Source organism: Salvelinus alpinus, chromosome 11 (assembly GCF_045679555.1).
Source record: "Salvelinus alpinus chromosome 11, SLU_Salpinus.1, whole genome shotgun sequence".
In the NCBI taxonomy this organism is placed as follows: Eukaryota; Metazoa; Chordata; class Actinopteri; order Salmoniformes; family Salmonidae; genus Salvelinus; species Salvelinus alpinus.
Genome location: NC_092096.1, coordinates 46,721,186 through 46,737,561, shown reverse-complemented (window position 1 = coordinate 46,737,561; position 16,376 = coordinate 46,721,186). Strand labels below are relative to the sequence as shown.

The following is a 16,376-nucleotide window of genomic DNA, read 5'->3' as shown; positions in this document are numbered from 1 at the left end:
CTTGCTTTCAATGGGAATGAAAGATCTATAACTCAGATTTATATGCGACTCCGGGATGCTGGCCTTCTAAGCAGAGTTCCTCTGTCCAGTGTCTGTGTTCTTTTTCCCAACTTAATCTTTTATTTTTATTGGCCAGTCTCAGATATGGCTTTTTCTTTGCAACTCTGCCTAGTAGAAAAGCATCACTGAGTCGCCTCTTCACTGTTGACGTTCAGACTGGTGTTTTGCGGGTACTATTTAATGAAGCTGCCAGATGAGAACTTGTGAGGCGTCTGTTCCTCAATCTAGACAATCTAATCAATCTAATTTATTTATAAAGCCCTTCTTACATCAGCTGATGTCACAAAGTGATGTACAGAAACCCCGCCTAAAACCCCAAACAGCAAGCAATGCAGGTGTAGACGCATGGTGGCTAGGAAAAACTCCCTAGAAAGGCCAGAACCTAGGAAGAAACCTAGAGAGGAACCAGGCTATGAGGGGTGGCCAGTCCTCTTCTGGCTGTGTCGGGTAGAGATTATAACAGAACATGGCCAAGATGTTCAAATGTTCATAGATGACCAGCAGGGTCAAATAATAATAATCACAGTGGTTGTCGAGGGTGCAACAGGTCAGCACCTGAGGAGTAAATGTCAGTTGGCTTTTCATAATCGATCATTCAGAGTATCTCTACATCTCCTGCTGTCTCTAGAGTTGAAAACAGCAGGTCTGGGACAGGTAGCACGTCCGGTGAACAGGTCAGGGTTCCATAGCCGCAGGCAGAACAGTTGAAACTGGAGCAGCAGCACGGCCAGGTGGACTGGAGACAGCAAGGAGTCATCAGAACAGGTAGTCCTGAGGCATGGTCGTAGGGCTCAGGTCCTCCGAGAGAGAGAAAGATAGAGAAAGAGAGTGAGAATTAGAGAGAGCATACTTAAATTCACACAGGACACCAGATAAGACAGGAGAAATACTCCAGATATAACAGACTGACCCTAGCCCCCGACACATAAACTATTGCAGTATAAATACTGGAGGCTGAGACAGGAGTGGTCGGGAGACACTGTAGCCCCGTCCGACAATACCCCCGGACAGGGCCAAACAGGCAGGATATAACCCCAAGCACAGCCCCCACACCACTAGAGGGATATCTTCAACCACCAACTTACCATCCTGAGACAAGGCCAGGTATAGCCCACGAAGATCTCCACCACGGCACAACCCAAGGGGGGGGCGCCAACCTGGACAGGAAGATCACATCAGTGACTCAACCCACTCAAGTGACGCACCCCTCCTAGGGACTGCATGGAAGAGCACCAGTAAGCCAGTGACTCAGCCCCTGTAATAGAGTTAGAGGCAGAGAATCCCAGTGGAGAGAGGGGAACCGGCCATGCGGAGACAGCAAGGGTGGTTCGTTGCTCCAGTGCCTTTCCATTCACCTTCACACTCCTGGGCCAGACTACACTCAATCATAGGACCTACTGAAGAGATGAGTCTTCAATAAAGACTTAAAGGTTGAGAACGAGTCTTAGTCTCTCACATGGGTAGGCAGACCATTCCATAAAAATTGAGCTCTATAGGAGAAAGCTCTACCTCCAGCTGTTTGCTTAGAAATTCTAGGGACAGTAAGGAGGCCTGCGTCTTGTGACCGTAGCGTACGTGTAGGAATGTGTGGCAGGACCAAATCGGAAAGATAGGTAGGAGCAAGCCCATGTAATGCTTTGTAGGTTAGCAGTAAAACCTTGAAATCAGCCCTTGCCATAATGGGAAGCCAGTGTAGAGAGGCTAGCACTGAAGTAGAGAGGCTAACACTGGAGTAATATGATCAAATTTTTGGTTCTAGTCAAGATTCTAGCAGCCGTGTTTAGCACTAACTGAAGTTTATTTAGTGCTTTATCCGGGTAGCCAGAAAGTAGGTCATTGCAGTAATCTAACCTAGAAGTGACAAAAGCATGGAGAAATCTTTCTGCATACTTTTTGGACAGAAAGTTTCTGATTTTTGCAATGTTATGTAGATGGAAAAAAGCTGTCCTTGAAACAGTCTTGATATGTCGTCAAAAGAGAGATCAGGGTCCAGAGTAACGCCGAGGTCCTTCACAGTTTTATTTGAGACGACTGTACAACCATCAAGGTTAATTGTCAGATTCAACAGAAGATCTCTTTCTTTCTTGGGACCTAGAACAAGCATCTCTGTTTTATCTGAGTTTAAAAGTAGAACATTTGCAGCCATCCACTTCCTTATGTCTGAAACACAGGCTTCCAGGGAGGGCAATTTTGGGGCTTCACCATGTTTCATCGAAATGTACAGCTGTGTGTTATCTGCATTTTAGGGGTGCGACTGCATCTTGGGTATTGCGCAAGGTTAAATTGAGTTCCTCAGTTAGGTGGTTAACTGATTTTTGTACTCTGACGTCCTTGGGTAGGCGGAGGGAGTCTGGAAGGGCATCTAGGAATCTTTGGGTTGTCCGAGAATTTATAGCACGACTTTTGATGATCCTTGGTTGGGTCTGAGCAGATTATTTGTTGCGATTGCAAACATAATAAAATGGTGATTCGATAGTCCAGAATTATGAAGAAAACATTAAAATCCACAACATTTATTTCACGGGACAAAACTAGGTCCAGAGTATGACTGTGGCAATGAGTAGGTCCGGAGACATGTTGGACAAAACCCACTGAGTCGATGATGGCTCCGAAAGCCTTTTGGAGTGGGTCTGTGGACTTTTCCATGTGAATATTAAAGACACCAAAAATATTATATTAGTCACCAAAAATAAAAATATTAGAAAGAAGTAGAAAATAATAATAGAAAAAAGTTGAGCGAGGGGAAAAACCAAAAATATAAACGGTAATTAAAAAGTAAAAACCTTAAAGTTGGCAGGTAGCAAAGTAAGGTGAGCAACAAAACGCACAGCAGCACGTGATACACAGCAGAGAGACTTCTGAAGGTTTCAATGACAGCTGATGTACTTGTCCTCTTGCTCAGTTGTTCCCCCGGGGCCTCCCACTCCTCTTTTTATTCTGGTTAGAGCCAGTTTGCGCTGTCCTGTGACGGGAGTAGTACACAGCGTTGTACGAGATCTTCAGTTTCTTGGCAATTTCTCGCATGGAATAGCCTTCATTTCTCAGAACAAGAATAGACTGACGAGTTTCAGAAGAAAGATCTTTGTTTCTGGCCATTTTGAGCCTGTAATCGAACCCACAAATGCTGATGCTCCAGATACTCAACTAGTCTAAAGGCCAGTTTTATTGCTTCTTTAATCAGAACAACAGTTTTCAGCTGTGCTAACATAATTGCAAAAGGGTTTTCTAATGATCAATTAGCCTTTTAAAATGATAAACTACAAGCTTCAAGTTCCTCGGTGTACACATCATTGAAAATCTCAAATGGCCCACCCACAAAGGCAACTGCACCTCCCGCAACCCCAGGGCTCTCCAGAGGGTGGTGCGGTCTGCCAACGCATCACCGGGGGCACAATGCCTGCAACTGCACCACCCGCAACCCCAGGGCTCTCCAGTGGGTGGTGCGGTCTGCCAATGAATCACCGGGGGCACAATGCCTGCCCTCCAGGACACCTACAGCACCCGATGTCACAGGAAGGCCAAAAAGATCATCAACGACCTGTTCACCCCGCTACCATCCAGAAGGCGAGGTCAGTACAGGTGCATCAAAGCTGGGACCGAGAGACAAGCAGCTTCTATCTCAAGGCCATCAGATAGCCATCACGAGCCGGCTACCACCCAGTTGCTCAACCCTGCAACTTAGAGGCTCCTGCCCCATTTACATAGACGCGGAACCACTGGTCTCTTTAATAATGTTTAGATACTGCTTTACTCATTTCATATGTATATACTGTATTCTATTCTACTGTATTTTAGTCAATGCCACTCCGACATTGCTCATCCTAATATTTAAATATTTCTTAATTCCATTATTTAATTTTCGATGTGTGTGTATTGTTGTGAATTGTTAGATACTACTGCACTGTTGGAGCTAGGAACACAAGCATTTCACTACACCCGCAATAACATCTGTTAAATATGTGTATGTGACCAATAAAATTTGATTTGATAACCTTCCTGAAAGATTCATAAAGGATAGTGCTTGTGCCACTGCTAAAATGATAGCGCATATTGTAAACCTTTCTATTAGTAGTGGTACAATTCTCAGTTCCGCTCCACAAGACGAGCAGTAAAAACAAATGTAGGAAACTACAGGCCTGTGTCGATCCTCAGCACCTTATCCAAAGTCATTGAGAGATTTGTTTTTAATCAACTTGAGGGATACCTTCTCGAGCACAAACTTCTTTATGAACTCCAATCTGGCTTTAGAACAGCTCATTCCACTGATACTTGCCTTATCCACCTTTTTGACCACATCAAGCAGGAACGTGAAGAGGGGAACTATACAGGTATGGTCATGTTAGACTTGCACAAAGCTTTTGACACTGTGGACCATGATATTCTCCTGATGAAACTGAAATGCATGGGTCTAAATGATGAAGCAGTGAATTGGTTTAGGTCTTATCTGACCAACAGAACACAAGTATGTAATGTTGGTGATGTTCTGTCAGAGGTCAAAGAAATATCCTGTGGAGTACCGCAGGGATACATTTTAGAGCCTCTCTTATTTCTTAAATACAGTACTTCAATGATATGTCAGATACAGTAAAGTGCAAACTCCTGCTTTATGCTGATGACTTAGCCATATTGGTATCAGGGAAGGATACAGTTTACATAGAGGAGACCCTGAGTAAGGAATTGCATTTTCTTAGAGATTTGTTGACTGACAACAAATTTTTACTACATTTGGGAAAAACTGAATCGATTTTGTTTGGAACAAAATGTAGACAAGAGAAAGCTAAACTGGGCAGGAAATGAAATTGAATTAAAAAAAAGTGCAACTTATCTTGTGTCCCTAAATGATGATTCCCTTTCTGGAGACTTGATTGCTGCAAAACCTATTTCTAAAATGCCGAACAAATTGAAATGTTTATATCGTAACACAAGATATTTTAACATTAAATGTAAGAAACTGATTTTTCTTAACCTTGATTCATTGTCATTTTGATTATTCCTGCTCTTCATGGTATAGTGGGCTATCAAAAAACCTGAACAAGACAATGCAGGTCATGCAAAGTAAAGTTATCAGGTATATGCTTAATGCCCCCCCTAGGACCCACATAGCGGTACAGGAGTTACGGGAGGTGGGCTTGTTGCCTGTGGAGTCCAGAGTCGACCAACTTAAACTTAATCATATTTTTTATATCTTAAATGATCGTGCCCCAGGTTATATGAAAAACTGTATTTATATGGTTTATAACTAACACATTTATAATACCAGAGGCAGTGTTATGTCTTGTAAAATCCCAAGAGTAAACAGTACTGCTAGGAGCACGTTGTTCTATGAAGGCATTCTATGGAATAGCCTCCCCTTGGAGATCAAGCAAAGAAAAAGTAGAAATAGCTTTAGAAAGCAGACAAAGTAAGAGAAACCATTCCACTGCCCCTTGTGCTCCCCCGAGAATTGCAGTGAATATTGCCACTTTCTAAGTAGGATGTCCATATAAATAAATATATGTAATTTTGTCTTTCCTTTTAATCATTATACAGTGGCAAGAAATATTATGTGAACCCTTTGGAATTACATGGACTTCTGCATAAATTGGTCATAAAATTTGATCTGATCTTCATCTAAGTAACAACAATAGACAAACAGTATACTTAAACTAATAACACACAAACAATTATATGTTTTCATGTCTTTATTGAACACACCGTTTAAACATTCACAGTGCAGGGTGGGAAAAGAATGTGAACCCTTGGATTTAATATTTAAACTTTTATTTAACTAGGCAAGTCAGTTAAGAACAAATTCTTATTTACAATTGACGGCCTACCCCAGCCAAACCCAGGCGACGCTGGTCCAATTGTGCGCTGCTCTGTTGGACTCCCAATCACTGCCGGATGCGATTCTGAAGGCGTATTTTCTTCTGTTGAAGCCATTCTGTTGTTGATTTACTCCTGTGTTTTGGGTCATTGTCCTGTTGCATCACCCTACTTATGTTGAGCTTCAATTGGTGGACAGATAGCCTTACATTCTCCTGCAAAATGTCTTGATAAACTTGGGAATTGATTTTTCCGTCGATGATAGCAAGTTGTCCAGGCCCTGAGGCAGCAAAGCAGCTCCAAACCATGATGTTCCCTTCACCATACTTTACATTTGGAATGAGGTTTTGACATTGTTCTGCTGTGACTTTTTTCTCCAACATAGTGTTGTGCGTTCCTTCCAAAAAACTCAACTTTAGTTTAATCTGTCCACAGAATATTTTGCCAGTAGCGCTGTGGAACATCCAGATGCTCTTTGGCAAACTTCAGACGTGCAGCAATGTTTTTTTTGGATAGCAGTGGCTTCTTCTGTGGTGTCCTCCCATGAACACCATTCTTGTTTAGTGTTTTACATATCGTAGACTCGTCAACAGAGCTGTTAGCATGTTCCAGAGATTTCTGTAAGTCTTTAACTGACACTCTATTCTTCTTAACCTCATTGAGCATTCTGCACTGTGCTCTTGCAGTCATCTTTGCAGGACGGCCACTCCTACGGAGAGTAGAGTGGTTCCTCCTTTAAAAGTTGCGAGCTTGCACCGCGGGACTTAGAGGTACCCAGCGTCACGGCTTCATTGCTCCAGACCACCACAAGGGGGAGAGAGCACTCATTATGCATTTGGGTCCCAAGGTTTTTATATGACCAATCATATCAAGTGGTTCCAATGACGAATTTTGACACAAGCCAACCTTGCCTTTGTGGCGTTCTTTAACAAAGATGGCTGACAAAACATTACAGTGGAACCAGATGTAAGTTGTTATAACATCATAAGTCAAGGAACAAATGTACAAATGAGAGGAATATGTTAGTTAATGTAGAGACACGTTTGTGCATATTTTTTTGTCATATAGTTAATTTATGAAAATCACTATTTAGCTAGTTATCTGACTAGCTAACGTTAGGCGAATGAATTTTTAATTTGTGTTGTTAAATGTTTTAGGGAATCCTGGGAAAACCAGCAAACCAGGCTGTCGTCTTGTGAAACAGTGGATGTAAAGAATCTAGCTAGCTAAAGCATTTACTGCAAATTTAATGTACAATTGTGTAAGCTTGCTGTGCAATGCAGCTGAAGTAACATAGCTAGTGATGCGGTAGCACAAAAAAGGGCTTTGATGACACCTCCTCCACGGGATCCGCCCACACCTCCACCAATGGCTCCGCCCCTGGAGTGGGAGCCAAACAACTGGATGAGATACCTTATGTCCAAGCACCACCCCCAGAGGAGGAAGAAGGCGAGTCATCAACCAAACAGGAGGAAACCAGACCAGTAGTAGAAAACTTGATGCAAGACTTAGGTTTAGATGACGCATAGACACTGTCACTAGCAATAATTTCATAGTGACATTTCACGCTGACAGTGTCAGCTTGCCACATCCTGTCGCAGTATCAAAATGTAATGCAGCGCTCAGGCTGACCTGGTCCCGAGAAAGAGTATATAAGAAGCATGCCTTCATTGGAGAGGGCATGTGCTACTTGACTTATCACTGACAGACTGCTCGTGATACTTCAAACTATCATCAACCTAAAAGGTAATATCTGACTTTCATACTCTAGAACAATTGTATATTTTGACTGCTGATTCTTGGACGAGACATACTGAGACAACTACCCTATACACTCCTATTGCTTAATACATCCACCCCCTAACCGGAGTTGATAAATAGCATCAGTGGTGTTACAAAGGGTCTTGATCCTTAAAGCAGTCTCTCAACTAATCAGTTAAAAATAGTCAGCGTACAACTTCTAGTAGGAGAAACAGATACTGAGTGATTGGACAAACCTATAGAGAAATTGTGAGTTGAAGAACATACTCTTTGGGAACCAACCAGGTCAACCTACGCTAAGGTAATTAACCGCTTGTTGTAATACATAGATAAGGCATTAATAGTTTAAGTGTTTTGATGATTGTTGATGTTATAGATTAAGGACCAAAAAGAAACTGAAATAACATGTACAACTGGGTGAATTGCAAACATTGAATAAAAAGTATAAACTAGACCCAAAACCCTAGGGGAGAGAACACCTCTGACACTCCCGAGTTGGGGCTAAAAGTCTAGTTTCTACACAAAAGACAATTTAAGGGATTGGACAGCCAACTCATTTATATTGTAAAAGCAAAAGTTACTCTGTATTAATATTCAAGCAGTATTAACCCACGGGTATAGGCATTACATCGTAGAGGAAAGTGTGTGTCTAGATACAAGAGTATAAAAGGTAAAGGTACAACAAGTAAGAGGTACTCTAAGTCTGATTGATATTATCTAAGATCCCGAAACAATAAACACTAAAGGCAATTCTCCGAACTAAGGGCAGGAATAAACAAACCAGGTCAGTCCGGCGGACCTGTGAATCATCTGTTTGCCGGATGATATAAGAACTCGAGTGATACGACTTGCATCACTCTTGACGGGGGAACCTGTAAGGTCAACTCAAAATCCCCTACCGCGACACTAGCTAACTATTTACTTGCTTATTGTGTAGTGGAGGATAAAAATAACTGTATGCCTATGGATGTGTAGCTAGCTGCAGTATGTAGCCGATCTGTGTATGGACCCTGAAACATTAGGTTCTGAACTAATATTCATACCAATCTATGAACCTCAGCTATCATAGTTGTTGTATCAACTTCAAGTCTGAATGGCATTAATGAAGCCTATGGATAGAGTAGAATATAATAACTTTATTGTGCCAAGGATGCAAGTCCTATATCCAATGTGATCTAAGCTGATCTTAATGTGATGTGTTGTGATGTTTGACTGGCTGTAGTTATTGTAGCCTGTACATTGAATATATTCACTGATCATGTACTCTTCCTTGGCAAATAAAGGTGTGGTTCAGGTATGAATCTTTGAGACATTATTTTTCAGTCATATCAAACTCCATTATCCATTATTTGAATTATTACAATGATTACACATTGTAACTATGCAATAGACTAAAAACATGATTGATTTGTAATTCATATATACAGAAAAAAAAACTATGCATATCTAACTCCCTTCATCTGCATTAATCTGAGGACACTGGATAGTATGTCAATGAGATACTTAATTTCAACCAGTGGAGAATGTGAAACGCTTTATTGAAAGAAGTTCATTATCCAGGTGTTATAAATACATAAATGCATTATAATTATGATTATTGTAATATTATAAATACAAGTTCAATCTGTACTTCAATGCACACATGGTGTGCATTATAAAACGAGGAAGAAAGACGAGGTGGGGAGAGAGGTGTAGAAGACAGAAAGGGAAAGAGGTAAGAACAGCGGCAGACAGCATATGATTCATGAATTACAGTGCTACCCTAATATTCTCTCAGTTCATCACAATTGCGGTGTCTCCTAACCAGCCTTGGGCCCCCAGTTGGCCCGAAGGTAATCTTAAGAGCAGGCGAGGTGGCGATGACGGGACTGGCTTCCTCTCTCACATCAAAACATACCTGCAGACGAGAAAGCATGATTAAGCCTTGTTTCTTTTATTCTAACAGTCAGTCATCTTATATCAGGAGGTGAAATGCAAAACTGACCTTGGATCATTAACTCTGGGACTACTACATCTCTGTCTGTATTTCAATACAAAGCATCTCTTTAATAAGACTTCCTGTTGACCCGACCAAGTGACATCTCATCTATGATCATGCTGTGCCCTCTGTGACAGCCCGTTCAGATGTGGGAGGGGTTCACCAAAACAGCTAATATAACCTAGAGGATTTAGGGGGAAGGGGGAGAGGGATGAAAAAGTGTCTATAACCTCTGGTTATTTTGCCAGCAATAAAGCTTCCACGGCAGGTTCCTTAGACAGTGAACATCTGGCAATATCTACATTTTCGACCACTTGGTCAGTTCGCTCTCTGAAAGTAAAGAAAACAGCTTATTTTTTTATAAATATGAAAACAATTACTGAGATATGATCGTTCAATCTAAAACAGATATCATTTTTAGGATACATCAATACAGCCCAGTGCTGCTTACCTGAGATGCCATATTTGTAGGTGTCTGCTTTGACTTCCTTTGTGTTGGAAAAAAGTTGCTTTCAGAACAATTATTTTTTATTGAAAATGAAAAAGGTTTTGCTCTCGACAAAAAGACACAAATCTACCTCCATAGCATATAACAATTTGCCTGTGAATAACCACACCTTCATACAAACGTGCTACTGTATGCAGAATTATGCAGAAGTGCTGCCATATCCTGCCAGCATGCCCACAAGCGAGCCACTCAGGAGCAGAATGAAGATGCGTGGAAGAGGGAAAGGAATGAGATGGTTACAGCAATTTGTTGCAAATTGGGGAGGAGGACTAATAGCTGAACAATAGACTATTCAATAGACTAACAATAGACTATAGCAAATTGATGCAATCGAACGTTCGCAGAGCCTGTTTTCCATAAAAAATGTATCCCTTTTTATTTGACCACTACAATCTGTTTTTCGGATGAAACTGGAAAAAAACTACTTGTGTAGAAAGTAAACATGCTGATGTGTAGTTTTTTTCCAGTTTCATCTCGCCTACCTCAACGGTGTCAACTGTGCTTATGTCTGCGTAATGAAAAAGTAGGGAAACATTTTTAACTTATATTTTTGGTCTAGCGATCGATGACAAACGAGTTCGCTGCCCAGACTTACATAATTACAAAGAGGAGATTCTCCTGATTAAAATGGTGCCCGTGTACCTGCGCACAAACCAGGGACCCTCTGCACACATAGACAACAGTCACCCTCGAAGCATCGTTACCCATAGCTCCATAAAAGCCAAGGCCCTTGCAGAGCAAGGAGAACAACTATTTTGAGGTCTCAGAGTGAGTGTCGTCACCGATTGAAACGCTATTAGTGTGCACCCCGCTAACTAGCTAGCCATTTCACACCGGTTACACACTTCAAAAAATCTAAATATACTGTACACATTGCGAGACATTTGGCGAAATAGACAGACATGCCTATATTTCCCCCATAGGAAACAACGGGAAGACCGCAGAGTTCCAATATTATTTTTGTTGTTTACATTTGAACTATAAAACAACGTGAGCAGGGGCCTGTTGCACAAAACTAGGATAAGGGATTAAGCCAGGATATCTTGGTGATCCTGGCTCAATTGATCCGTAATCCGGTTGCACTAAAGATGGATAGGGGGCAGGAGGATATGTTATGGTATAAATTACCATGGAGATTTATTCTGTGGAGCTAGCCTGCTCCAGACCAGGCTAAATTCCAGGATCTATTTAATCTCATCCCTAATGTCAGTCAGCAGTCACCACAAATGGAAACCAATAGTTATTTCACTGCTCACTATACATTGTTATCACATATAACTAGACCCACTGTTATTATTTAAACGTTTGTGATCATTAATTTCAATGATTTTGGATAAAAAATGATTTTTAGATGATGTTGCTATCATTAGATAATTTACAGTTTCCCATAGACTATAAGGCTATATATAAAATGATAGAATATTAGGGCCACAGAGGGGAAAAAAACACAAGTCATAATATTGTAACCAGTTGTTTTAAAGGAGGACAGTTGTTAAAATGACAGATGTGGGGCATTTCGTGAAATTGTACTTCAGTATGGTTTCATAAACAAAGACATGCTGATGTGCCAGAATATTAAGTATCACATTGTCATAAGTATCAAAACTGTAAAAACAATATGTAGCTTTTCTGCAGAAAGAACCAGCCTCATAAATTTATGATTTAATCCTTTTTCTTCAGTGTGGCCCTAGTACTCTGTCATATAAACAAATACACATTCCATATGAATATAAAAACACAATGTGTAACATTATGTTCCTTTATTGAATAAGGACAAAACAAAGCAGGTAAACCATCAGCTCCTTTCGAAACTGAAGTCACAGTGACTCTACAAGATGGAAAGCACAGAATCCAAGCATATTATACAAAATGATACATACACATTCAAAGGTCTGTATATAACACACCCTGCATGTCTGCACACTAAAATAAATGCAGGACAAATCCATACACATCAACTGAACAGACAAATGAATGGATGCAGTAGCCTCCCTGCAGCCTTGTATTACACACAGTATACCGCACAAACATCATAAGAGGCCAAATTCGTCAAAAAACGAACCCAAAAAAACCCAAATTCCTCTGCCACCGCAGGACATATTTAACCAAAATTGAAAGCACACATACTAACTAAAATAATTCAACACATATTGGTCCCTCAGCAGCCGACCACTGTCGTCATCAGGGAAGATTGCCGGATTGTCCCAGTCCATGGCTGGTGGCACTCTGGGGGCCCTCTCCTTCCTCAGGCAGGCCACATTGTGGAGGACAGCACAAGCCACAGTAATATCACATGCCCTAACAGGGCTGACCCTTAATTTGTGAAGGCAGTGAAAGCGTGCCTTCAGGAGGCCAAAGGTCATTTAAACTCTGGCCCTGGTCCTGGCATGGGCATGGTTGTAGGCCTGCTGTGCTTCCTGGGGGTCTGTGAAAGGTGTCAGGAGAAAAGGCTGGCAGCCATACCCCCTGTCTCCCAGCAACACACCAGAGAATTCACCTGTCAACACAAAATCTCATCATTACTACCTCATAAACACAGTGATATTCTTGACACAGCCATGATGGTTATAAATAGGGGTTGTGTGGCTTACCTTGTGATAGGCACTGATAGATTTCAGAGGCCCGAAAGATTCTGGAGTCATGGACTGAGCCAGGCCATTTTGCCACAACATTGCTGATCACAGTCAGCATTGCAGACCATCTGAAATCATAAGATGAGGAATATTACACCAATCAATGCACATCACTGGCAATGCAGAGTGTTCGTCAATGGACAATATCAAAAAGTTATGTTCACCTGAACATTAATGCTGTGAAAGGATTTCCTATTCACAAAATCGGCCTCATGGGCACCTGAGGGGGCTTTTATCCTTATGTGTGTGCAGTCCACTGCACCAATGACATTGGGGAAACCTGTCACACAAAGTAATGAGTATCCTACTATGTGTTAACAGTTGTCCTGTAATTTGTAGATCCTCTTACCTGCAATCCTATAGAACTCCTCTTTGATGTCACAGAGTCTTCTGTGGCCAGGGAAGGAGATGAAGACATCTGCTAATGCTTTGATAGCCAGACACACACTCCTTATTGTGCGGCAAATTGTGGCCTTGTTCAGCTGTTCTGCATCCCCCACTGAGTACAGGAAGGCTCCACTAGCAAAAAAGCGCAAGGCCACACAAACCATTTGCTCCACACTCAGTGCATGGCTCCGTGCAGTGCGGTGCTTAATCCTGGGACCCAGTAGTCTGCATAGATACCTGATGCCATCTGCAGAAAACCTGTATCTTTCATATAGATGGTCATCAGGGAAGGCCAGTGGGTCCAACCGGTCCCTGAAGACCCTTTCTCGCCTGAAGGCTCTCCTCAGCACAAGTGCTTCTTCATCCACCACATCTCGCACGAATGGGCATGCCATTGTCAGAGCAGAAAGGAACACACAATTTTGGGCCTTCATATAGGCTAGTGGCCACACCTGGTGCTGGGGGGGTGGGCAAAAGAGGGCGATGCCTTATAACGATGACTTGGTTGTACTGATTGCTGGGAAAATAAAATAAAAACTTAGAAAGATGCCACCGTCCTGTGTGCTCACAATAAGAGCTCATGTCATGGCTCACTTGACTTTACGAGAATATACCTAATTTTTATTTTGAGCTGTGTCATCTTCTTGGAGCTGGGGGAGGAAAGAAAAATAATGATTAATACATTTGTGTTACAGTTAGCATACAGTGTACATTGAAGGCATATCTCACCTCCCTCTCAAGTTTTTTTATTTCAAGGTCCAGTTTCCTAATTGTCCTCTTTTTTATTTCGGACTCCAGTGCAAGATTTTCCATCTTTTTCTTCTTGTACTGAATGTCTATGTCTGCCAGTTCTATTTGGCGCCGGAGGTGGTTGCCATACAACTTTCTGATAGCTTGTGAGCTCTGTGAACACAATACAATTAGCGCAGCTGGAATTTGGCAGGATGTGGTGTCCTTTTATTAATACGCACTATGTTGCCAGGCTGGTTTTCCCACTGTATAGCATCTGGGTCCTGTAAAATAAATTAGATTTTTTGATTTTGATGAGGACTCCTCACCATTGTAGAGTAAATAGTACTTTCACAGTCTTAACATGATACCTCATGCCTTCTGGAATCCAGAGAGATGGTCTCCTCCTCATCATCGTCTCCATCATGTGCTGTTGCTGCTGCACTGGGGCCTTCACCCTATCACATTTAATCGGATTCATATTGAAGCTAGTAGACAAGACATGCCAGGCCTACAGTATGCCTTTGATGGAGTACTCACTGGATCAGCATCGTCTGGTGCTTGTGCTGGTGGCTCTAACAGGAACACAGTGCTGCCAGACACTGCAAGGCAATAGGTAAACCAAAGTCAGACAGTCCAAATTGATTCAATATGAATGTGGTTGTATCCCATGTAGAGATGGAAGGACATACCTTGAATGAAGCGGGTGGCATCTTGGGAGGAACCTATGCTCGTCTCTTTCCCCCCAGGGATCCCCTCTAAGACGGGCCTGCCTTTATTTAGCTCCAAGGCCATGTCCTCTGCTGGGGTAAGGTCAGCCTTTGGTGACCCACCACCCGTGCCTTGTCTGTGGGTATTCTTTTTCACTGCTAAAACAGTACAGACAATGTGTGAGCAGGCACCTTCTGGGTACAATATATGCTTGTGCTTTGTTAAATATTAGTCAGGGACCATACCATTCTGCAGAATGTTCTTGTATTTGATTTTGACCTGCTGCCATGTCCGTTTTGGCCCGTTCATGTTTAATCTACACACACACACACACACACACACACACACACACACACACACACACACACACACACACACATTTAATGGAGTCACACTGCAAAAAATTACTTGGTATTTTTGTCTTGTTTTCAGTAAAAATATCAAAAAATTTATCATAGCTTTATACAGTGTGATGGAGTTACTTTACACAATTTCACTCATATCTGCAGTGCATTTCAATTAAAAATTTAACCGTTTCATAATTACAGTACAACTGCATTTTTGGAGATGTGAATTAAATATTTGAATTGTAATTGTGATGTTTCAGCGGAGCGGTGAGTGTGTAATTGTGCACTACTTACGCATTCAGGCGGTCTGCAATACTTTGCCACGCTTTTTCTCTTTGCTTTATCACTGTGGCGGTGTTGCCTTTCTTCTTAATTATATCTTTTACCTCCTCGTATGCCTCCATGAGGATTTGTGCTTCCGATGGGGAAAAGTACGCGGCTCTAGTTGCCATGGTAAATCAGTTAATCTGTGATCTGTGGCGGGGTCTATTTGAGTGAGCCGTGAGCGCGCACCTATCCAGGATTGGTTTCACCTGGCTTAATGAATCCGTGTCTGCTCATCCTGGCTTGGTCTTTGTGCAACCAATTAAGCCTGGACGCACATGTTTTGGCTTCATTGAGCTCAGCTGAGTCATTTATCCCGGATGTCTTAATTCTACTTTTGTGCAACAGGCCCCTGGTCTCATTGCCAACAATAACGAAGCAGGCATTGTGACGTTGAACAATAAACTTGGAATAGAACGTTCGGAATGCGAGTTGGTGCCACTGTGCTCAATAGAACTAATAGGAACTGGCAGGTTGAAAAATGCACGAAAATAAGGCCTGTTTTTTTTGCAATTACTTCAAAACGACGGCAATCAGCTGGGAAATATGGTCATATTATGAAACTGGGCTCCACGGCGGATGCAATGAACTAGTTTTCATCAGAAAAGAACATTTGTGTCCAGCCTACTATCTACAAGGATTTCAGAGCACTCTCGTCTGAGTGTACCAGAGCACAGAATAAGTACTTTATGAGCGCTCAGTATGAATATGGCTGGAGTCAGTAAACGTTTGGAAAAAAGCGTAATTAAATAGTTTCCAGCAGCACATTTACAGTCACCAACGCTCTGGTTAACACGAAAACTGCCTTACCTGCTCTGGTAGTATGCTAAAATGGTCCGAATGGTCTCATTTGTGTCTGGAAGTAGCTAGCCAACATTAGCTTGGGTGCTTGCTTGACTGCCGTTGTAAGGCCAGAACGCTCAAATCAACCCTACTCCTCCTACTCAGCCCGAACGTCCAGTGTGCGCTCCAGTGTGCGCTTCCATTCTCTGAATGGAAACATCATATAATTAATCAAATTACTTAAGCCAAATTTCTTAAAATCAATCACATATACTATGTTATTACAAAAAATGTTTTAAATTCTCTGGTAATGCCAATACTGAATACTATCAAATACTTCTCAAAGATGC

The 16,376-nt window shown here is 41.8% G+C and overlaps 1 protein-coding gene and 1 long non-coding RNA gene across 5 annotated transcripts in view; both read right to left on the bottom strand.

Annotated features, from left to right (window-relative positions):
* Positions 1–16,376, bottom strand: part of LOC139534861 (uncharacterized) — a 24,087-nt gene extending 7,711 nt beyond the window's left edge. For both annotated transcript variants that reach the window (XR_011667018.1, XR_011667017.1), the window contains exons 1-2: positions 16,054–16,376; positions 616–858 (exon numbers count right to left, since the gene is read on the bottom strand). This is a non-coding gene — a long non-coding RNA (uncharacterized lncRNA). The remainder of the gene's footprint in view (positions 1–615; positions 859–16,053) is intronic.
* LOC139534860 (myb/SANT-like DNA-binding domain-containing protein 4) lies at positions 11,839–15,475 on the bottom strand. Of its 3 annotated transcripts, XM_071334332.1 has the most exons (12): positions 15,214–15,475; positions 14,818–14,888; positions 14,554–14,730; positions 14,402–14,463; positions 14,233–14,319; positions 14,104–14,145; positions 13,862–14,035; positions 13,747–13,782; positions 13,095–13,649; positions 12,910–13,025; positions 12,704–12,813; positions 11,839–12,609 (listed from the first exon to the last, which is right to left on the bottom strand). In XM_071334332.1, the coding sequence occupies exons 1-8, from the start codon at positions 15,369–15,371 to the stop codon at positions 13,747–13,749; spliced, it is 807 nt and encodes a 268-aa protein (XP_071190433.1). In that variant the 5' UTR covers positions 15,372–15,475; the 3' UTR covers positions 11,839–12,609; positions 12,704–12,813; positions 12,910–13,025; positions 13,095–13,649. The 3 variants fall into 3 exon arrangements, with proteins under 3 accessions (XP_071190433.1, XP_071190432.1, XP_071190434.1); XM_071334331.1 differs by lacking the exon at positions 12,910–13,025; XM_071334333.1 differs by lacking the exons at positions 12,910–13,025; positions 15,214–15,475.